General features: G+C 40.7%; 2 protein-coding genes across 5 annotated transcripts; both read left to right on the forward strand.

The window, feature by feature from the left end:
* Positions 1 to 2,674: 2,674 nt before the first annotated feature.
* On the forward strand, positions 2,675 to 6,975 carry LOC133928946 (uncharacterized). Of its 2 annotated transcripts, none has more exons than XM_062375485.1 (4): positions 2,675 to 2,998; positions 3,280 to 3,552; positions 3,731 to 4,432; positions 5,790 to 6,975. In XM_062375485.1, the coding sequence occupies exons 1-4, from the start codon at positions 2,972 to 2,974 to the stop codon at positions 6,555 to 6,557; spliced, it is 1,770 nt and encodes a 589-aa protein (XP_062231469.1). In that variant the 5' UTR covers positions 2,675 to 2,971; the 3' UTR covers positions 6,558 to 6,975. The 2 variants fall into 2 exon arrangements, with proteins under 2 accessions (XP_062231469.1, XP_062231468.1); XM_062375484.1 differs by having other exon boundaries at positions 2,677 to 2,998; positions 3,280 to 3,561.
* Positions 6,976 to 19,573, forward strand: LOC133928948 (protein S-acyltransferase 8-like). 3 transcript variants are annotated; one of them, XM_062375486.1, is made up of 8 exons: positions 6,976 to 7,110; positions 7,801 to 8,148; positions 8,997 to 9,071; positions 11,083 to 11,516; positions 16,015 to 16,200; positions 16,303 to 16,596; positions 17,849 to 18,082; positions 18,643 to 19,573. In XM_062375486.1, the coding sequence occupies exons 4-8, from the start codon at positions 11,334 to 11,336 to the stop codon at positions 19,159 to 19,161; spliced, it is 1,416 nt and encodes a 471-aa protein (XP_062231470.1). In that variant the 5' UTR covers positions 6,976 to 7,110; positions 7,801 to 8,148; positions 8,997 to 9,071; positions 11,083 to 11,333; the 3' UTR covers positions 19,162 to 19,573. The 3 variants fall into 3 exon arrangements, with proteins under 3 accessions (XP_062231470.1, XP_062231471.1, XP_062231472.1); XM_062375487.1 differs by lacking the exons at positions 6,976 to 7,110; positions 7,801 to 8,148 and having other exon boundaries at positions 8,202 to 9,057; XM_062375488.1 differs by lacking the exons at positions 6,976 to 7,110; positions 7,801 to 8,148; positions 8,997 to 9,071; positions 11,083 to 11,516 and adding an exon at positions 15,515 to 15,727 and having other exon boundaries at positions 18,643 to 19,570.
* Positions 19,574 to 21,872: the final 2,299 nt, after the last annotated feature.

Here is a 21,872-nt window from a genome sequence, read left to right on the forward strand (position 1 = left end):
TTAGTCTTATTAATTATATTATAATTAATTATAAAATTATAATTATAATTTAATAAGATCATTTTACTGTAGGACTGAGGACTGAGAAGGTTCATTGGACCCGGAGCAAGACAGAGAGGTCATGTGACGGTCATGTGAGGCTGTAGGGCCCACTGGGAGAGATTTTTTGTGCGGTAGTGAAGCCTCTCATGTATTGATGGTCAGGATGAGAGCCCCTCGCGCTCAACCGGACAAACAGATACACGTTCGGAATTTAGGTTTTGCCTAAGTAATTTAGATAGAATCCCTGCCATTACCAAAAATAAAAGAAACTAGGGGTGTCGTTGCTTTCAACACTAACGTTCTATATACAAATTTTCTGGTCGGTCTGGTAGGACAACAGCGCGTGGGTAAGAACAGAGGCTGGAGCAGAGGATCTACTCCGCAGCCATCCATCGATTCCTGCAGCGGTTGAACGGGCGGCGGGATCAATGCGGTCCGGGCTCGAGCACCGACACCGCTTGATGAGGCATTGTTGAGTGTTGACCACGGCCACCGTGTTTCGCGCTCATCATCGTCGTCATCATAATTTGATCGTCATCATGAGCGTATGCTGGGGTGCCGCCTGCCGGGGTCACCGGGGAGCGGGATCGCGGAGAGCAGTCGCACGAGAGGCTGTCTGTACTGCACTGCTCGCTGCACTTTCTCTTCAGGAGCAGCGTTTCCGGGGGCGAACAGGAACCGGGGCCCGTCGGATGTGGAGCAGCGCTGTGTTTTGGCGGTGGAGACTTGCCGGGTGCTGATGGCCTCATGCTACGCGATGGCGACGTGTTGCGACCTGCGGAGGCGGGGAGAAGAAGCGGGTCGTGCAGGTGAACCGGGGCGTTAGACCATTCCAACCGATTTCTGTTAGGTATAAAAATTTTTGATGAAAAGATTTTTTTTTCAGCGTTCTAACGATTTTCTTTGACGATTTTTATCACGAAGTGATGTTCAAGGTTATTTTCTTCACGATAAAATTCTCGTTTATTTCACTTCACGAATTTTTTTAAAGTGAAGTTATTAGAGATGAAAGAAAATAAAAAAATAAAAATGAGAAAAGAAATCAGTAAGGGAACGAAATAAAGATAATATGGTTGGAAATAGTTTTAGTTGAGAAGGTTGGCACTGCCAAAAATATACTTCTTTCTATTCTTACAGTTAAAAAAATCATCAGTTTATCTCTATGGGGATTACTACTAAACACAGTGTTGCGGTGATTACTGCAGACCTGAGCTCTTAGATCTCGAGCGAACTTCAACCACAAACACCGTCCTTCGCGTCCGGGGGCATGTATTGAGCCGCAGCAGAAAGCAAAAGAAGCCCATGGTTTGTATCGGAGGATTGGAGGGCGTCTCAGCCCATAACGGCCTGGTTGGATTGGGCTGCACGCGTGTGCTTCCGCCCATGGCAACGGCCCACGAAGAAAAATAACTGGACACGGAACTGATACGCGGATCCTTTACGGTGTTGATTGGTTGCCGTTATAGGAGGGATCCTGCACGGTGAATGCATATAATTTTGAGGGAAAAAACATATTTGGTTGTTGGTATGTAATGTTTTAATTTAGTTTGATAGATGTAAATATATTTTTTAGTTTAGTCTTCTATATCCATTCAGTGCTATAAAATCATCTTCAACCAATCATAATCTTAATTACATCTATTCATATGAGCTCAAATTCAACTAATCAAACAAAAAGTTAAATCAGTCTGTCTAAACAGATACAACTAATCGAATATTTTAAAAAAAATATGACTTCACTCAATTTGTATATACAGTCAATACATGTAAGACCCAATAGTGTGCGTCCATCGCTCTCAACCCGTTTGCCCATCACGACGATCCGCCGTGAAGCAGGAAGGCAGTGACACTTATGCTAAACAAGGAGGTGAAAACGAATTCCGCAAAGCACCCCAGATGTAATAGTAGCAACAAAACCAGGCAAGAGGCGGTGGAACCCTGGATGCATGCTCGGCCCTCTGTTTGGTTTGAGCCTTTAAGGCCAAAGTAGTTTTTAATAAATAGGGCAAAACTAGGGCCGCCAAAATGGCTACATTTTGGCTTAGCCAGGAATCCAACACTATTTTTACTGCTCTAATTTTACCTATGTTGCAACTTTTACATTTCTCACAAAACTACTTTTTCCAGCAAGATAGATTCAATTTAAAAAACTATAATTTTACAATACTTATGTTAAAATAGTTATAAGTTTTTAAAATTTACTTTTTTTTTACCAAAGTAACTAGGTCGCAATGAGCCATGGCGAGATATATGTCATACATGCGTCATAGCCCTATGTAGAATACACCGTGGAGAAGATTTAGTTAGAGATTCTATGAATGACCAAATCGTCAACTCTGAATCAACCTCAAAATTGGATTCTGACTTGAAAAGAATTTGGCTGGATTTGTGGGAGAAATTTGAATAAAAACAGGAAGAGAAAAGGAGAAGTGCACAAACCAGCTACTGTAAAATACTTCTACTCTTACGAATAAGGAAAGCAACAGTAAAACGAAAGCAAGTAGTGAAATAGAAGGGTAAAAACGACATTGCAACTTCCTAACAAGCCAAAGCCCTAACAGTCACAAGATCTTCCTAATTTGAACTGGTATCATTTGATAACCGTCCGTCACTTCATCCTCCTCACGTCCTGGCCCTAGGGCGTCCGGCCGCCGGCGGATTCGGCACCACTCGGCAATCGGCGGCGCCCGACGCGAGCAGGTGGTGGTGGTGGTGGTGGGGGGGGGGGGTCCGCGGGGAGACTCGCCAGCCGGAGAGGGGCGGACTTCGTCACCGCGGAGGGCTGGGCCTGGACCCTGGGTGCCGCTTGGCCGCTTGGCCGCTGCATCCTGCAGCGCGGGCGCCGGTCGTAGCTTGGCTGGCGGAGGGCGGAGGGGGGAGCGCGCGGCGTCGGCGGAAGGCACGGCGCGGCGGTGGTGAGGCTGACAGCATGAGGGCGGGGCGGTCCGCCGGTGTGGTGAGCCGACCGATTTCTCCCCCTTTTCTCATCGCAGTTTTACTCCAAACGATAGTATCTGTTTACATGCTACCGTATCGGATTCCCCTCACTTTTCCGAAATGCTCAAATAAATTAACTAATCATCGACATAAGTGATGATTCTAACTCTCTAACCTACTACTCATCAATGTTTGAAAGCTTTGTTCGTTCTATGCTAGAAAAATTGGTTTTGTTGTGCATATTAGTAGTTCTATTGCCGCCATACCTAAATTTATTTTTGGATCCGCTACTGGAACAAGGAACCCTCCACCCCGGTTGTTGGCGGGACGCGGTGGAAGGGGCGGCTGCGCTCTCACCACGTGACCCCTCAAAGTTTGCCCATGCGGAGGCTACCTTCCCGGGCTAAGAACCGGGAGGAGTCAGAGGAGGCTCAAACATCCAAGAAACAGGCCACCTCCAAGAACACGGGGAGGGGCCACCACACTGGAGCTATGCGTCTGCCGACGGGTCTTCCGCGCCAATCGCTGCGGCTTGCCGGCAGGGATCCAGAGCACTCGATTGTAATCGACAAAGTAAGTGAGGTAGGGGCTGTTCTTTTTTATTTCAGTGTTTTTCTATCAATTCCATCTATTTCATGCCTATCCAATTCTAATATTATTATGTTTTTTACTAATTAGAAAGCTTGTTTCAGTTCACATTTGATTCACAGCTTGTGAGAAATAGCATTGTAATTTGTACTCATTCTTGTAGGAGTGTAAGGCCAGGGATAGTCAATCGGCAATCAAACCTCTCCGCAGATCCCCACGGTTCCATCTGGACGATAAGAGTTTGGGCAAGCCGCTGTTGCTACCAGATCCCCAGGAGATTGTTCATAACAGAAAAACTCAAAATGCTCTTAGGATTGACAAAAATCAAGAGAATGTGAAAAGGAATAAGAGAAATGCTGGAGTGAGGCCTTTGGCAAGGATGAAAAGCCGCAAAGAGACCCAGGCACTTTGTCAAGATCCCCAAGATATTCCTCCCAGGAACAAGACTGCAGATGTATCTCGCAAAAAGAGTGAGAAGCAAGAGCTAAAGCCCAGTCATTGTGAGGTGCTGACAGGAAAGAGGAAGAGAGGCACGGAAGGGAGGTCATCATCAAAGAGGCAAAGGTACCAGGAACCGAAATCATCGCCTCCAGATTGCCAAGAAATTGCACCTAGCGATGAACCCAGAAAAACCATCCACAGAAAGATTAAAAAGGATCCTTCTATCATGGTGCAGCCTAAAAGTGGTGATGACAGATTGATAAATGCTGATGAAAACAATAAAGTGGCAAGTGGGATTGAAAAAGAAGGAATGGAACATTTTTGTGGTTCAGATGATTGGACAGAAGAGCAGGACCTGGCATTGCGCAAATCTTACTTCACTGCTCGACCATCCCCACATTTCTGGAAGAGAGTTTCAAAAATGGTAATTCCAGTCCTTACATCATTTACTTTAGTGGTTTGGTCATTTGTTTGTAATTGCAAGAGCTACTTGATAATGAATTGGAAGCGTTGACTGAAGAAACATTATTTTTTATTGTCATTTTGGCTTGCTTACATAAACAAATGAGAATGCTGCAATTAAGTATCGTGGCCCAAAATGATTTTGCATTTTTCAGAAATGGACCTCTGTGCAAATGGGCTGTTCATTGTCTTGGTGCTAGTCTTTGTGATGTTCCACGACAAGATTTAGTTGGTGTTCTTTTAATGAACATTGTACAACATACATAAAAAAGTTAGTTATTTGATATCTTATCTATTAGCTATGTAGGTTATTATTCAGAATTATTCTATCCAGAATTGCTATGAATGTACAACATACATAAATAAGTTGGTCTATTGTAATTGTTATTCTCACACAAGAATAGATCAAAGAACTGAAGAAGTTCTGTAGTCTCTCTCTTCTCCAATCAGCCCCAGAGCCTTGGCCGATAGCATGGAAGCTCCCATCCGGCATGCCTAGGGGAAGTGCCCCACCCTCTATCCTCGGATCCTTTTCTAACTATGCACATATGACATAACATCTCTCCAACAGGCCTTATAGCCTTGGTTGACAGCTTGGGAGAGGTTCTCTGGGCTGGCCTGTCAAGGCAGGTGCTTAAACTCGGTCCTTGTACCCTTACCGGACTGTGCACATAAGAAGGTGAAAGCAGTAGTGGTGAACCAAATGCTGCCTGTTTGTTTATGAAATATGTCATAATTCACATAACAGCTAGTAATTTCCTCTCTAATTGAGTAATTCCCATAAATTAGTAGGTGCAGAAATGTGGCAGTGGTATCCAAGTAATTTGTAGATGCTAGCAAGTAGCGCATGCCAATATGCCATACATTATAGATCATGGCTTTTACAAGCTAGTATTGTTTTCTATCATAGTATTACTGACACCAATAGGGATGTTACAAACAGTCTTCAGAAGATCATTGTTTCAGCATTACTGTCAAATTATTATTTGTAGAACTACAGTTCTGCTCTGTTAATGTTATCACAAATGGATTCAAAATGCTTAGTGTTGCGTCCAGTTAATTTTCCAGTGCTATTTTTATCATATTTAATGTAACTCAATACATGTGGCACCACCTTGGCAAAAAATTGCACTATAACCTCCTGAACTATTTCAGATTGTGCTATCAAGCCCATAGAATCTAGTTTTGTTCATTTGAGCCCCAAAACTATACAGTTTTGCATTCAAGTGTGGAGTTATTCAGCATATTTCTTTTTACAAGTGTGGAGTTCTAACCTTGTAATTTATTAGTTCAGTGATTTCTGCCACAAATCTTTTCAGGTGCCAGGTAGATCTGCTGAAGAGTGTTTCAACAGAATTCATGCTGATCTCTCAACACCCACTCCAATTGCCCCACGCCCCAGAACAAGTAAAACAACGTTTTCACCTCTAGGAAAATTCACATTGTCTGATGCAAAACTTCCAAATCTCTTGAAACCTACAGTCAGAAGGCAAAGGACCGCTAAACAGAAGAGCCTAGCAGCACAGAAGACAGTTAGACATTTGTTGCAGAAGCATTGCCTCATTGATCAAGCTCAAGAGGCTGATCACTTCTCAATATTTGAAACCTCACCAAATGCCTTACAATTGAACATCCCTTTTGAGGATTCTCCTGGGACTCCTGATAGTTATATAAATTCAGGTTCTGTACACAAGTGCAGTGGAAGCTCTTCAGCACGAAAGAAACCATTTTCAAGGTTGAGAACTAAGCAAGCTGAACCGAGCCCAGCAGTTCTGAAGCCTGTAAAGAATGTTGTCTTACATGAGAAGTACATTGACCAGTTGTCCCGTCGAGAAGGCACAAAAAGGCCTCGCAAAAGGACTCCAAGCTCTAAAGCTGCTGATTCTGGGAAGACTTTTTCTGAGCAGCAAGCTGGTGGTTTGAAGGCTGCAAAAAATGCTCTCATCTCAGAAGCAACCGACTTTATAAGCCGTTTTAAGAAGTTGCAAGCCAATTCCCTTGCGCACGTTGTGGAAAATAGTGAGGATGATGATATTGATGGTATTGAATGTGGTGCTAGTGATTATTGCCATGATGATAAAGAATAAGGAGGTGCTTACAGTGTTGCTTCCAAGCTGCCCTTTTACACCTTAAGTACTAAAGCTGCAGTCAGATAGCATGTTGTCAACTCACGTTAGTCATCAATGCTTTCCTAGTTCCTTCAGGGCTGTAACCTGTATGATAATTGTGAAAATGTTGCTTCATCATGCCTTATGAAGATTGAGAGCACTTGAAAATACAACAGGTCAAACCTGATTCTCTTGTGTTTGCGTAAATCAGAAAGCTTCGTTAACTATAGGATGTTCAATTTATACGGAAGTTTGTACCAAGTTACATTAGGGCGATGTGGATTACAAGTACTCAAAATGTAAGTTCAACAAAACTTCATTTTTTTTCATGACCTGATGAACTGGGGTAAGAGATGTATCTCAGAGGTCCAGATGCCTCAAGAGCCTTTGAATTGTACATGGGCACATGCCATTTCCCGTTTTGAGCTTACAATGTGATGAACAGCATGGCACTGACGCCTGCCATTGTTTGTGATTGATGCATGAGGAGCCATTGGGCACTGATCCACGAAGTGTTCATATACTTGGGAAGGTGAGATAGCATTGCTTTACTGCATTGGCATATGGTATTCTAGTAAATTACAGTACTTATTATTTAGCTAGTTAGCCCTTTAAAACAATGTTCTGTTCCTTCACTTGTAACTTGTAAGATATCTTGACAGATGTTCTACTCTTGTCTGTTCAATTTTATTGTTTAGCTGCCTAGGATCCATTGCAGCAGCATGTTTCCTGGATCTACTCTTACATTTTGAAGTATGAGCTCATAAGAACGAAACAAATGAGTCTTCCACGTACATATGATTGGCATGATCAATTTGCCAATGTAGGCAGTATAGAAGCACAAGCACTCATACGTCATACCCTCAAAGCTTATTTTCTGAAAATGGCTTCAACATCCAAACTTACAGTTTAATGATTCATACCAAATGATTCTTCTGCATCATTAGGTGTGAAGTGTGAACATCCATCAGCAGTGTTTGTAATTTTGTGTGCATAAAATTATCAGGGCCACCAGTTTTGTACAATTAAGTATAGTTGCATCTTATGTGAAGTCTTTATACTCTGAAATGAATGGATTTGTCACCCAACGAAAAGAAACCTGCCATGTAGTTGTATATCCAGTATTATTTGTAAAAAAATCCTATATGGTTAAGGTGCAACATGATTTTGTTGTGAAAGGAAACAGGATACCTTTTTTCTTGAACCAATATTTTCCTGGCAGGTGAGCATTAAGCTGTCATCATAGTTTGACTATGAAATATATTCCATTGGTAGGCTCCATCACGACTTTGTGTCACTGTCTGTACTACAGTAATGATGTTGCACAATTGATACATGGTTTCCCTGGTTTAGGTAAGGAGCATACAAGATATTGCAAGTTCCGCCCCTCTTTTACTCTTTAGAGCTTTTTATTAATTGGGAGGTTGGAGCTGTTTTCTGTAGTTAACATCTGATGGAAGTTCTGACAGCGAATCCTTCTGATCATGTGCAGTGGTGTGGGTGAAAATGAGGTATTTACAAAATAAGGCTTGACAATATGGCATCATAATGTGCTTAACGAGATCACAAGGTAATTAATTATCCAGGTGCTGAAGTTCAGCTATATGTTAGTCAAGAATTGCCTTGTCTTTATTTCTCTGTGTTTGACTGTTTGTTAGTTTATTTGCAAGATGACCATGACATGGATATCAGCTGGCCTTCTGTTATGGAAAGAGTCAAGTTAGTTTAGGCTAGTTATCTATGTTATGGAAAGTGTTATGGAAAGAGTCAAGTTAGTTTAAGTACCGGTTAGTATTAGGTAAGGTTAGAGAATCCTAGGTGATTGTCTATTTCCTAGTTTCCTAAGTTAGCTAGATGGCACCTTTATATAAAGGTAGTCTAGTCCTTGTTAGAGGGGAAGCAAGCAAGAAGAATTCAGCAAAGGGCTTTTGCCCAGATGGCTAAATCAGAGCCTCTTCTCGACGGGAGAAACCCGGCGATTAGAGGGTGATCTGCTCTTCGCATCGATCAGAGCCTCTAGTCTACAGGAGAAGCCCGGGATTAGAGGGCGATCTGCCCTATCTTTACCCTTTGTATCCACAGTTCCCTTCGTTCCACAATACCTTCAGGACTGGAAATTAGTGTAGATTTCAGCTGCGCTAGGATTGTTTAATCTGGAATGAATTCAATGTCAGAATGAGTGGATGGGACATTGTAAACATAATTTCTGTAATGATATTGTAGAACACAATACTTTGTCATAAGTTTTCATCAGCCTAGGTACTTTCTCTTGTAATGTTAGTAGAGAGCTTGTCTAGTATCCACCAGTGACCAAAATATGTGCTGAAACTAACTTTGCTCTTGTTACCACCAGGAACCAACTCTAACTGGTTCCTGTAGAGCCTGCTGTATAACTGACTTTTCTGGTTTTTTTTTCAGGATGCTTGAAGACGAGCAAAATGGTTTCTCTGGATGCTCTGCTGGTGATACATTTCATTTTGTATGTCTCAGTAGGTATTAGGAGAAATTATTCATTCATCTTTTTACTTGCATTACTATTTCTGCCACTAAATGATAGTTCCGAGAAGGCCCATCTGTAGTACTTTTTTTTTCTCACTACACTGTCTATTCCTCCACATGGATTTTGAAGATTCATGAACTGCTAAGTCTGACATGAAAAATAAGGCCTTTTCAGTTTTTGTATGCACTCAAGCATAACGTACCTGGCATTATACTACCCATTCTATGTGAATAACTCAAATGACTAGACATTATCCAGGAGCCCAAAACAGATCTTGAAAACTGGATGATTGACATTGACTATTATCTGTAGGTGTCATAGCATGTTCCCCTTTTCATACGCTTTTGCTTGCACGGATGAAAAAAATTCATATGTTTTCAGTTTTTTGTACTCCTATATTTGATATAGCTACAAAGTAGAAATCGTCCATTTCCAGTCAGCAAGAATAAATTGGTTCAGTGTGGCTCAGAAACTTTGTTTCTTAGAGAACAAGGAGTTCTAGTTGAGCTCTTTTGCTTGTAGAGTATATGTTCCATGTGTCATAGTGTATTTTATACAGAATACTTGCCTGTGTATCTATATATATAGGAAGCCTTTTCTGTACTCCCGGTGTACATACTCTCCCTCTAATCGGTGTTCAGAAAAGAATATATACATCTTAATAAATAATATATACATCTAAGAAAATAGTATATACATATTAGAAAATAGTATATATATACACACACACGGTGAGGCTATTCTGCATCTATGCGCAGTTGTTATTCGCACTGCGTACATCCTCCAGTTATAACTCGAAATACTGTGAGTTACAACTTGTTAGGTAGACCAGTTATAGCTTCACATCCAGAAATGCATAATTGCAATACGAGAAGCTAACACTGTGAGTTACAACTTGTTATTCGCACTGCGCACATCTCCCAGTTACAACTCGAAATACTGTGAATTACAATTTGTTAGGTAGACCAGTTACAACTTCACGTTCAGAAATGCATAATTACAACACGAGGAGCTAACAGTGTGAGTTACAACTTGTTATTCGCACTGCGTATATCCCCCAGTTACAACTCGAAACACTATGAGTTACAACTTGTTATTCGCACTGCGCACATTCCCAGTTACAACCCCGAAACACTGTGAGTTACAACCCGAAATATTATGAGTTACAACTTGTGGGGTGTGCACAGACATGAACTACAGTGAGCATACATGCAATATATATATATATATATATATAGTTGGGGTCCCATGGATGAATGTTTCTGATATGTACTCAGTGCCTCCAATTACCTTGCGATGGTTGCATCTGACCTTCAGTAGATCAGGTCTTCTATCCCACTGCGATCTATGTCGTACTACAACTGATACCAAAAATACTGAGATATGATTCAGGATTTCAGTTGGACTACTAACGCGGATTTCCATGGAGATAGCTTTTGCAGCACTGGAGCAGCAAACCAGCCTGTTACTTCAGCATCAATGAAGATATGAAAAACTCAAGATAGATGTGCATTTGGATGGGTTCAGTTGATGCACTTAGCAGTTTCAGTCTGATGTATTGCAGCTTTTCTTGGGTCAATCAAACACTGGTTGAAATGGACAAGATTCCTCTTGGAGTAGTCTATTATGTCGTCGAAGCTGGATTCACTTTTGAGGAATGCACAGAAGAAATGGAAAGAGAGAGCGATTCAATGAGCACTTGCCTCCTGATAGCGATTTGATAAACCAACATTGACTAGATTTTTGAACCAGTTTATTACAATAAAAAAATCATCTGCAAAATACTTCAAGTATTTAATTAAGATTTGAGCCTACTAAATACTTACATTTGAACGGAAAAAAACTATGTGATCGATCATATCCAAGTCTTCGACATATTATTGCACTCTACCTGTGTATATGCAGCGGACTGTGCACTCTATCTGTCGTATGATTGACAAGAGTAGACATGCGTTCTCTGATTCTCATATCTATCACATGATGGTTTTGTGTTTTAATATGCAGATGTTGTTGATCTGAAAGATGGAAATGAGAAGGAAAAGGAGACACAAGAACTTTGTTCCAAGCATATGCTTGATATACAGATGTCTTTTGTCTGAAAGGTGAAGGAAAAAGAGACACAAAACAAAATACTTTGTTCCAAGCATATGCTTATCTTTGAGTTATGTTTCTCCCTCACTTACCATCTAGCTAAGATATCTCTTTAATCTAACCTTTTATTTTGTAGCAATGCATAAAAGGTGTTTGGCCCAATCATGAACATCCCTATCACTGAAATCTTGCCTTTGTTTTCAGGACATCCATCTCAAAATCTCGACCTGTCGGTTGTCTTGGACTCTGGGCCAAGGAAAGAGGCAGCTTGGCATCGATGCTGTCCAACCCGTATTCCAGCTCACTCCTACCGTCCTTGTGATGCCACAGTAGTTAAGCAGCAAGAGGTCAGTACTCAGTACTCCCAACTGCTTTACCTTTATTCCTACAATCTTTTATTTAATCTGTCCGAAAGTGGGCTTGCTTGTTCTTGAAAGTCTGAAGAGAGCAATTGGCATCATGTTTATGCAGTGGCCCGCATCCCCACTTCTCTGCTGATCTGTTTAAATGTGCTGTCCCTGAGTAGATTTTGGGTTTGTTTTTATTATCTGATTTCATGGACCACACCTGCTGAGGGCTCTCAGAAGTAGTAGAATGATATGGATATAGAAGATCACTTAACGCTCTGGCATGGATAGATAAAAAGGTAGATATGAAAAAAAAGAGAGCCTGAAATGTGAGCTGTTTGGAACGGATAGATAAAACGGTAGATGAAAATGCACGAATAGTTTAGAGTTGTCTTCACAAAAAACCATAAAAGAGGAGGTAGCCTTGATTGTGTTGGAAAAAGTGTTTGTTTCTGGGAGCAAAGTTCTCACGTAGGTTCCATCCAATTTCTCCCTGAGATTGTGTAGCAAGCAGACCAAAGTCTATGACACGGTCCGTCCTTGGTGTCTTGGACAGCCGAAAAGACTTTTTCATAGGATTCCAAAGCCTTCAGATTTTATGTACCTTTTTCCACTAATTTCTTCCCTACGTCCCGAATTCGTGCTGGATGGCATAGTACTTTTCTATAAAAAACCAAATTAATTTGCCTAAAGTCTGACCTGCCATCTCCTGGACTTTTACTATATATTCCTGGACCAAGACATAAGCTTTCGTAAATTTTTTGCATATATTCTAGTAGAAACAATCCAATTTCTTAGGGATCGACAAAAATCATGTTCAAAGGAGGTCCTAAAATTGTCCTATATGTCAGTCTTTGTTCATTTTCCTACCAGAGCAATCCATTTGTTTCACAGTATTAGTCCATATCAGTTAGTCTACACGCAAAATAGCGCTAGATCAAAGGGAAATTCTTCTAAAGAGAAACAACACATACATTTTATTCTATTTTTTTTAAAAAATAGGCCAGGTATTTGTGGCATACTCTTAGGAAGGGGGACTGAGGGAGTGACCGGTGGGCAGCTTGCCCGACTGGGCTACGGCCATGGTTCAAAAAACCAAGATAACTGTTCAAAAACCACGATAACCGATCTTCTCGGTTCGGTTCGGTTTTAGAAACCGAACGGTAATCGAATTTGAATTAAAAAATTCGAAAAAATAAAAAAATTCAAAAAATTCAAAAAAAATCTTAAAAAAAACTAGACACAATTCTAAGACCTTCTATGAAAAATATTTTCAAAAATAATGTTATTTGCATCATATTTTATAGGGAGGAAGTTTGAAAAAAATAAAAAAAATTTAAGCGTGCAGCTCAGTTATTAACTCATGTTGAGGAAACGTTTAACATGCAAACACATATTTTTCTGGTGTAAAACGTATTTTAAGAGAATATTTAAAATTGATTTCACTTTATTTAGAGTTTTATTAATTTCTCTATGATTTTTATAAAGTACACAAGCATAAAGTGAATATGTTAAGAACTAACACTGTAATTAATTTTTTCATGTCTACTATTATTTTTTTTACGTAAAACATAGTATAAATAAGCTAATGAAAGTGATTTTACTAATTTTTGAGGTGTGATGGGTCAGTTATAAATTAATCTAGTCGCAATATATTTACACAATCATACATATTACAATAACTAATTCATGAGTTCATGTATTTTTAAAAGATATAGGATCATGTAAGAAGACTAAAAAATTAGTTTCGTGATTTTTGGATTAGCAAAGAGTAAACTATACATTTAACTTGGTTTAACAAATACAATTTCTCACAGAAAATTTTGAACTTTTTTATAAGTATAAATACTTTTATCATGTAGATCATGTTACAAGGAAACCAACAAAATTTGTTTTACTTAATTTGAAGCTCAAATAAATTAGTTATTGATTTTACAATAAGCTTAGGTTTTTTTTTTGTTGAATTTCACTAAAAATCGAGAAAATCGCTCGATAAATCGAGAAAACCGAGCGGTTACCGACAATACGGAAAATTCGAGAAAACCGCTCGATAAATCGCAAAAACCGCTCGGTAACCGGTCCAAACCGACCAGTTACCGAACGGCTAAAATCGCGACTTTTTTCTAAATTTCAAATTTTGCCAAATAAATTTTATCTGATTTTTTTTGAATTTTCGGTTACCGCCAGAGCTCGGTAACCAAGCTCTGGTCGGTAAGATAAACCTTGGCCCTCGTCCTAAGAAACAACACATACTTATGTCAAACAATGTGCTACAATCACTCAAACTCTTTTACAACGTAGGGATAAGGAGTGTAAATATTGAACGAACTGTACTCTTTATTTTCATGCATGAACAAATATTTGAGGTGATGACTTCATAGTGATAGAACAAATATTATGAAACAGGGGAGTACATAGAAATGGTCTTAGCCGAGTTAAGAAAACGAGAAGACTGGTCAGTTGTGGTCCAGCAAAGCGTCAAACCTTTTGCGAGTAGATGGTAATGAACAATAGACACTCGAATAGAGAATGAACTCGTGATTGTATTCGTTGAATTAATGCACGCATTTATACAAAATGAATGGATATTCTGTCTGTTGGGACGCATCTTTTCCCAACAGGCCGGTGCAACCGGTGGCGAAGCAAGAGTGAAATGGAGGGGATGTAAGATCTTATCCACACCGGTTTTAAGCTCGATATTAGCCTGTGTGGCTTGCTATGGGTATAGAAGTTTAAGCTGTGAAGGGTACATTAAAGGTAAAACTCTAAGGGTTAACACTGATTTTTGATTTTTATGTAGGTATATCTGCACTTCCTTACTCTCCATATACCCTTCGTCCATGGGTGCAACCACCACGGGCTGTTGCTTTGATCTCCTGTTGTAATTTATTGTTACTCGTTCAATAATGTAAGATCTATTTTATTTTTAAAAAAAATCATAAACAATAAAATTTTGACTATTAGCTTCTTTTATAAAAATCAACTTTATAAATTTTAACAGATAATTAGTTAAAATTTCAAAGTCTTTATTACGTCTTACATCGATAGAATAATTGGTACTCCAGCTCTCTAGCAAATCATCTCTCTTCTCTCTTCTCTCCTCTCTCCTTGCAAGATTAGGCTGATGAAGGGACCAAGTATTCTAGGCTCGTAGGACTCTTGATTTCCCGTAGGCTGTTTGACCACCTGTGGACCCCAGCACGTACCTGGCACTGTCAACGTCCCTGGTAGACCCGGTGCAGGAGTCTCTGCTGCCGCTTTGCCTTCTGCTGGAGATGGACTGGCGTGTTTTACACATAGCCCCTCGCAAATGTTTTGGATTTCAGCATGTCAGAGCCTTCATATTTGGCGGCAGATTTGCTTCTTCGTGGATTGCATAAGCCACCACCCTAACAATTTGGCATTCCTTCTTTTCTATTGCTTTTCATGACGTGAACGCTATAAACTACGCGGTACATGTAGGTCAAGTGCGCACCTCGTATTTTTCTTCTCAGCATCCTCGTATGACCGCTTCTACTATCACTCACGCCCTTATTTTGGAATGCCTCAATTCTACACCTACCCCACCTACTGTCCGTTGCTTCTCTATTCCCGCTATGGTTGCCTCGCTTCACTCTTGTCCAATCTCTATTCCGGCTTTTGCACTTGTGCATTTTATTTCTGGACAAATACACAGTATACGATATGTTATCGAATAACTATCTAATCTATAATATATTATCTATGATAAAGATGATATACACTCATATATCAACGATACAATAATAACATGTAAAAACATAGCGAGTTATTCAGTGAAATCTTCCGATTCTCTAAAACACTAGGTGTCATCTAGCAAGAGGAGCACTGAGCAGTCTCCTGTCTGGCCCCCTTTGCCAGCTCGTGTCTCCTAATTTCTTGCTCATTTTCCCGTTGAGAAAGAAAAGCTTCCGTTTTACACCTCAGCACCCCGTCCCCCCCCCCCCCCCCCCGCACAAAGGCGACGCAAGCAGCCCTCGCCGCTTCTCCCCTCCCCTCCCTCGGCAATTCCTCGCCTTTGTTTCCGTTTCCCCCTTTTCGAATCCCCCTTTCTCGCGTGCGCGTGTCGATTCCGTCGTGCTCGCCGCCGGTTTGGGGGCGCTGCTCGGATGTGGCCGCGCTGACCGGAGCCGGACCACTCGCCACTCATGGCGCGGCCGCAGCGGGTGTACGAGGCTTGGAAAGGGAACAATGTAAAGATCCTGCCCTCTCGCTCCCTCTTGTCCCTTCTTGTACTGGGAATCTGGGGCTAGCCTGTTCAGTTCTTTCCTGGGGAATTCCGCTTCTTGCTATATCTTTTGGTGGACTTGGTGTCTGTACTGTGTCAGTACGTGCTCCACTGTTCTCGGCGCTTCCAGGCATGAACGGTGGATTGCTTGGGATGCTTTGGTTATGTTGTTATCATGTTATGCGCTGTGCATGTGGAGGTGTCAATGTGCGGCGTTGCTGCATTCTGACGTGGTTGGCTCGCTGTCTGCAGAGGTTCTTCTTTGGTGGGAGGCTGATATTCGGACCTGACGCCAAGTCCCTGATCCTGTCTGTTTCGCTCATCGTGGTCCCGGTTTTGGTCTTCTGCGCGTTTGTCGCGCGGCATCTTCGCCACCATTTCCCGTCTTACAATGCGGGATATACAATTCCTGCTGTAGCAGTAGTGTTTATGATCTATGTGAGTGCAGCGCACTGATTCCTGCAGGTAGTAATCAGTGACCATTTGGACAACGCACTCAACTGAGCACGAAACCTCGCTTCTCTTTTTTGTACATTGTAGGTGCTTGTGTTGCTTTTGATCACCTCGGCTCAGGATCCTGGGATCGTGCCTCGAGCAGCGCATCCACCGGAGGAAGAGTTCGCGTATGGGAATTCATTGTCTGGGGGCACGCCTGGGAGGCTGCAATTCCCTCGTGTAAAGGAAGTTCTGGTTAATGGGATGCTTGTGAAAGTAAAGTATTGCGATACCTGCATGATTTACCGGCCTCCTCGGTGTTCTCACTGTTCGATATGCAACAATTGCGTGGAGCGCTTTGATCATCATTGTCCCTGGGTTGGACAATGCATTGGGCAGGTACAAAATCTTAGTTCCTACTGAAAGCTAGCACGATTCTTGTGATTTAATTCTGTAGCAGACATAATGAGACATCGAACATGTTACTTTCTGATTTCTGTCAAAGAAGCCTGTAACTCTCATATGAATAACACTCCAAGAAAAGAGTTATACAATATCTGTAGTTCCTCTGGCTATTGCTTATGAATGCATCTGCTTTGTATTGTTATATGGTGCGCCGCTAGTCATCTGGCTTTTGGTTGAGGGGATTGTACTTTAGAGCACAAAAAAGTAAGGAGCAAAGTGAGTGCGGTATCAAATGGTGTAAAGCTCCGCAAGCACGGTATCAAAGTGCTGGAGGAAGGTTGGATTAGCTTAATATGAATTTTACCGTATGGGTTCTGTTTGATGTTGGATTATGTTACAAATCCATAATTTGTAGCCTTAGCCTAGTTAACTAATGTTATATGCATGCTTATATCTACTCTTGCTTGTTTAATCTTAGTAATTCTGTAGTAGATTATCGATGTTTATAGTATATTCCTTAGAAATTTATGGTCGGCTCGAGATGTACGATCTAATGCCTCCTTCAGTGCATTTATGTCTCTTATATTTGGATCGGACAATAGTGATAAAATTGCGTGATGTCGCACTCTCTAGTATCTCCTTTTGAACTCAGCTTTAGTATAGACTATAGAGATAGTATGGGTTGAGAAATTAAAATCAAATCATAACAAGATTGTTAATGTAGTTGACACAAGATGACATAGTTAACACAGTTCTCGGTGTTACCTATTTAATATAGGTATGGTATAACTGTTGCATTTCTTTGTTATAAGTGTGATACCTTAATCGTTATAAAACGAAACACCACTTGGTGGACATGTTTATGTATTTATTGTTGTATGCTTAATAAGCCCATGATTATGTTTCTGATAAGTGGAATTTAGCCTTATTACATCCTGACCCATTTCACACATGTGCATTACTGGCAGTACATCCTAGGAACCACGCATTATATTAGTGCTCCATGATAGTTTGTATAAGTTACGCATTGGCAAAAAACTGTTACTTTAGTTCTGTAATCCGCTCAAATCCCCTCCATGTCACAAGATCAACCACTTGATATATTTAGTTGAGATTGACAGGTGTTCAGTACTTCTTTCATGTTGAAAGAATAATTTCTTGCAATCTTTAGGAAATTTTGATTCAGTTGCACTTTTGTTGCGTTTTTTAATCCTGGCCTTTATTGGCTTACTTTTACATTGTGCAGCGCAATTACCGGTACTTTTTCCTGTTTGTTTCTTCCTCGACTCTTCTCTGCATTTATGTATTTGCAATGTCAGCATTGTACATCAAGTTTCTCATGGACGAGGGTTATCCGACAGTATGGAAGGCTTTGAAACACTCTCCAGCTTCTTTGGGGCTTCTGATATTTTGTTTCATTGCTCTCTGGTTTGTTGGTGGACTCACTGGATTTCATTTGTACCTCATTAGCACCAACCAGGTTAGTTTGTTGATACAAGATCGAGCAATTCATGTTTTTTTTTTTGCTGATTTTTTTTTTTCATTCGTGAATGCTAGTTCTTTTAATATATATATTCGACAGATCAACTGGTAGCCAAAAGTGTTGGTACCTGCTGGTGATAATAATTTAATGATTAGGCTTGTGATGTCAAACCATGTGAAATAAAGGGAGATGTTTTATGTTCTACAACCAACAAGATTCACTGCAGCTATGACTTTTGTGTTGCTTCCATGGAAAATACAAAAAATCGTTACAGTTTTATTAGTTTATCTAACAAAATTATACGCATACATAGGTAACATAGTGTTATTTAGGTTTATCCAATTGATGTTTATCAACTTAAAGAGTCCAAATCATGCTTAAAAAATTCAGAAGGGCATGCGCTTATCTTCTTGTATATATATTTTATGATGTGACTGGGATTTGGTTAGGTTACTAGTCTATAGAGAAAGGATTTTATCATCTGTGCAAACTTGATAATAGTTGTATAATGAAAGAACAGGGCAGCAGTTTTCTGTTCTGATGCTTCGGTTTTGCAGACCACGTACGAGAATTTTCGATACAGATCAGACAGCAGGCCTAATATCTATAGTCAAGGATGCCTGAGCAACTTCCTAGAAGTCTTCTGTAGTAAGACAAAACCTTCTAAACACAAGTTCCGGGCCTATGCACAAGAGGAAGTGCGACCTCCAATAGTTAACTTTGGTAGGGAGGTAGAAGAGGAACCAGCTGGCGGTCCTCGGTCAAAAGTTGAAGATGATCTTGAAATTGGTAGTGATCTCTTGAAGATCTCTCAGCGGCGCAATTATGAGGATGTTGATGTTGAAATGGTAGGTCGTTGCAGCAACGAGATGGAAGGCATAGCCAATGCCAAACTTGTGATAGGTTCAGAATCACAGATTCCTGCCGTTGGAAGTGATGTGCGGGTACGACACTCGAGCTGGGATCGGAGAAGTGGGAACTGGGACATGCCATCATATGTACTTACAAGAAGTGCATCAGATGTTATCGAAAGAAGTGTGTTGGTCGCTGAGGCTGCACCTCCATCTCAAACATAAACTCGCTAGTCAATTATTTGTGCATTCAGAACATGTGCCAGCGATTTGGATTACAAAGCCGCTTAACTCATCAACATCCAGAGAGCAAGGAAGACACTGCCCGTCATGCATTTTGACTTTGACTGTCTTGATTGGTTTTTTAGATCCTTGTCATGTATGAACAATGATTTTAGTCAAAGAATTGGCCCCGTTGGTGTGTATATTCGTGTTTTTGTGCCATGGCATCTGACGTTGTGTGCATGGTCCTTTCTGTAAATTACCAATGCAGGATTCTCATCCAACTGTAATCCTTCTTCAGCTATTCTTTGAGAATGTTTAATCTGCATCTCAACTGACCTTCATCGTCGTCTTGTACCTCACGTTCGTCTAAGGAATAAAGGTGCCAAATTGGTCAAAAATGCAATTGAATTTATGTTCAGTTAGGCCTCCTAAACTGCATGATGCCAGAGTTGAATCATGAAATCATTATCCAAGTAGTTCAAAGCATTCAACAACAAGCTGTCATCATCTCTTTGTTTGCAAGCATGGCAAAACTCTTAGTTTCTTTCTAGAACCGACTCTTTGAAGGTTGATAGTTCCTTTGTTTTTAGTGGGAACCCATTCCGAAGAGCATCTTCAACTGGTTTCTGGATTCTGACTACAGCAAAGGACTTAGTGGAGGACCAGAGTATGAAGCTTGCTGATAATGACAAACCAGAGGACCTCGCAGTCGCCAGGTCCATGCCACAGACCAGAGCATTGAGACCAGAGCATTGGAAGTTGGCCCTTTTAATCATTTGCATACCAGTTCCAAAATGTTCTGAAAGTGACTCCCACTTGCTGACTTCGCAGTTTGTTTTGAACCACGTAGGCGAATTCCACTGGACAGTGGAGTAGTAATCCATGCGCCGCAGTTGAGCCTGCTTGGTGTTCATGCGCTGGTATGCCAATCAAGTAGGATGGAACTGTATCATGGCAAACATGTTTGGAACGCAAGAGCTCTCTTATGTGCACGTCTCTTCTTTCAGTCAGCTGCATTCTTTGTTTTACCATAGTATTATTTTTCATGTCATTTGTACTGACACTGAGTTCTCAACTGTATAACGATTTTCATGTTTCAACTGTAAGAATCTCGTGGTAGCGAGGATGTCAACATTCCTTTTCAACGTTCTTGACGCGTTTTTGGTTCATATTCCTTCTTTTTTGTGTGGAGGACTGACTGAATTTTTGGTAGTGATCATTCCATGAAAGCTACCTTGTTCAGTGACGAAGACCTCACTGTACCCACCATCATCCGTTGTCCATTTTTGCATAAATTCCGTGTGATTCCCACATCGGAGTTTACAATTTTTTTTCTAGTTGCAAAGTCATTACTGAGGCCCCAGAAAACACCAGCAGCAAAGGAGGAAAGAAGACGAGGATGAGGCAGAGATGACTGTGTACCATTTGACTGGAAGACTATTTCGTCTTGTTTTGTATTGTGCATCTAATGTAGTAGCTGCTATCCGTTTGGGCCCTGACATTCTAGCTGACGTGATTTGAACGACAAGCTGCCGTTGAATGTGAACTGTATCTGTACCAAAGACGGCGCTATAGTGAGTTGACCTCGATCGCCGAAAGTTGAGCCATGTCGTTACCATCATAGATAAAAACTGAAACTGTGTCCATTTTCTAAGAAAAAAATATGTAGCTTTGTGATTCAGATATACTCCCTTCACTAAATATCGATCATTATAGATCTGTATTATATGTAAGAATATATACATGGACAGCATGAAAACAATATTAGTAGATTTTTCTTGGTATGACTTCCTATGGCCGGAAGCAGGTCCCCGATAAGGGCCTACTTTTCATTATTTTTACTACACGTATAGTTTTCAATATTTTTACAACTATACTTTCATAACAAAAATATAGTCGAAGGCTCAACGTGGATTGTGCGCAAAGTCAAAAATGGTGATGGGGAATATCTTCTCGGAAACTTGATTCAACAGAATGTCACATGTATTGAGTGACGTAGATTATATGTTCTAGTATGAACCGCACCTGTCTGTCAGTCAGTCTCCTCCATCGTTTCAAATTTCCATTAATAGGCCCCTCACGTTGCAGGCCATTCATGACCTTGGACTATTAGCCGTGTGCAAGTCTTCCTAACATACAAATCGATGCAACAAAGCAGTGTCAGGGTGGGATAATGTATGCTTAGTCGCTTAGAGGACAAGGGCGACAAGCAGGGACTAACATCGTCAAAAAAATGAATGTAAATGGAGCTTTTGTCAATTTATCTATTTTTCGGTGATAAAAACCCGCCAATTTGGAAGTCTGAACAGTTCCTTCAAAAGTTTTGACTCCAAACGGCGCATGCCACAAGCTAACCATTTTAATTTTTAAACAATAGCAAGCTTGTCCCTTCATCATCATGCCCTGTGATTAAAGGTTCTGACTTTGCCATGTGTTTGACAACACCTTTTCCTTGCTTTTTTGAAGACAAGCTTCGCACATCTCTTAATTTTTATTACGGTCAAATGTTCTACTTAAAACATTGCACACAAACATCAACCTTAATAAATCTAATTTAGATGTATGGAACCGACTTTTAACAACGGTGGTTTCAAATTCTGGTAGCTAATGTTTTTCCTTCTCATCATGTCTAGAGACGAAACATCGATCCGTAGCGTGGCCAAACCCTGGATCTCTCTTTTGGAGACAAATGTATCGTTTTTTTCTCCTGT

Source organism: Phragmites australis, chromosome 9, assembly GCF_958298935.1.
Source record: "Phragmites australis chromosome 9, lpPhrAust1.1, whole genome shotgun sequence".
Taxonomy (NCBI): Eukaryota; Viridiplantae; Streptophyta; class Magnoliopsida; order Poales; family Poaceae; genus Phragmites; species Phragmites australis.

Coding starts and splice junctions, on each gene's coding strand:
- LOC133928946 (XM_062375484.1), top strand. CDS start 2,972: ATGAGGGCGGGGCGGTCCGCCGGTGTG. Junction 3,562..3,730: donor TAATCGACAAAGTAAGTGAG/GTAGGGGCTGTT, acceptor TCATTCTTGTAG/GAGTGTAAGGCCAGGGATAG. Junction 4,433..5,789: donor GGAAGAGAGTTTCAAAAATG/GTAATTCCAGTC, acceptor AAATCTTTTCAG/GTGCCAGGTAGATCTGCTGA.
- LOC133928948 (XM_062375486.1), top strand. CDS start 11,334: ATGAACATCCCTATCACTGAAATCTTGCCTTTGTTTTCAGGACATCCA. Junction 16,201..16,302: donor CAGTAGTGTTTATGATCTAT/GTGAGTGCAGCG, acceptor TGTACATTGTAG/GTGCTTGTGTTGCTTTTGAT. Junction 16,597..17,848: donor TTGGACAATGCATTGGGCAG/GTACAAAATCTT, acceptor TACATTGTGCAG/CGCAATTACCGGTACTTTTT.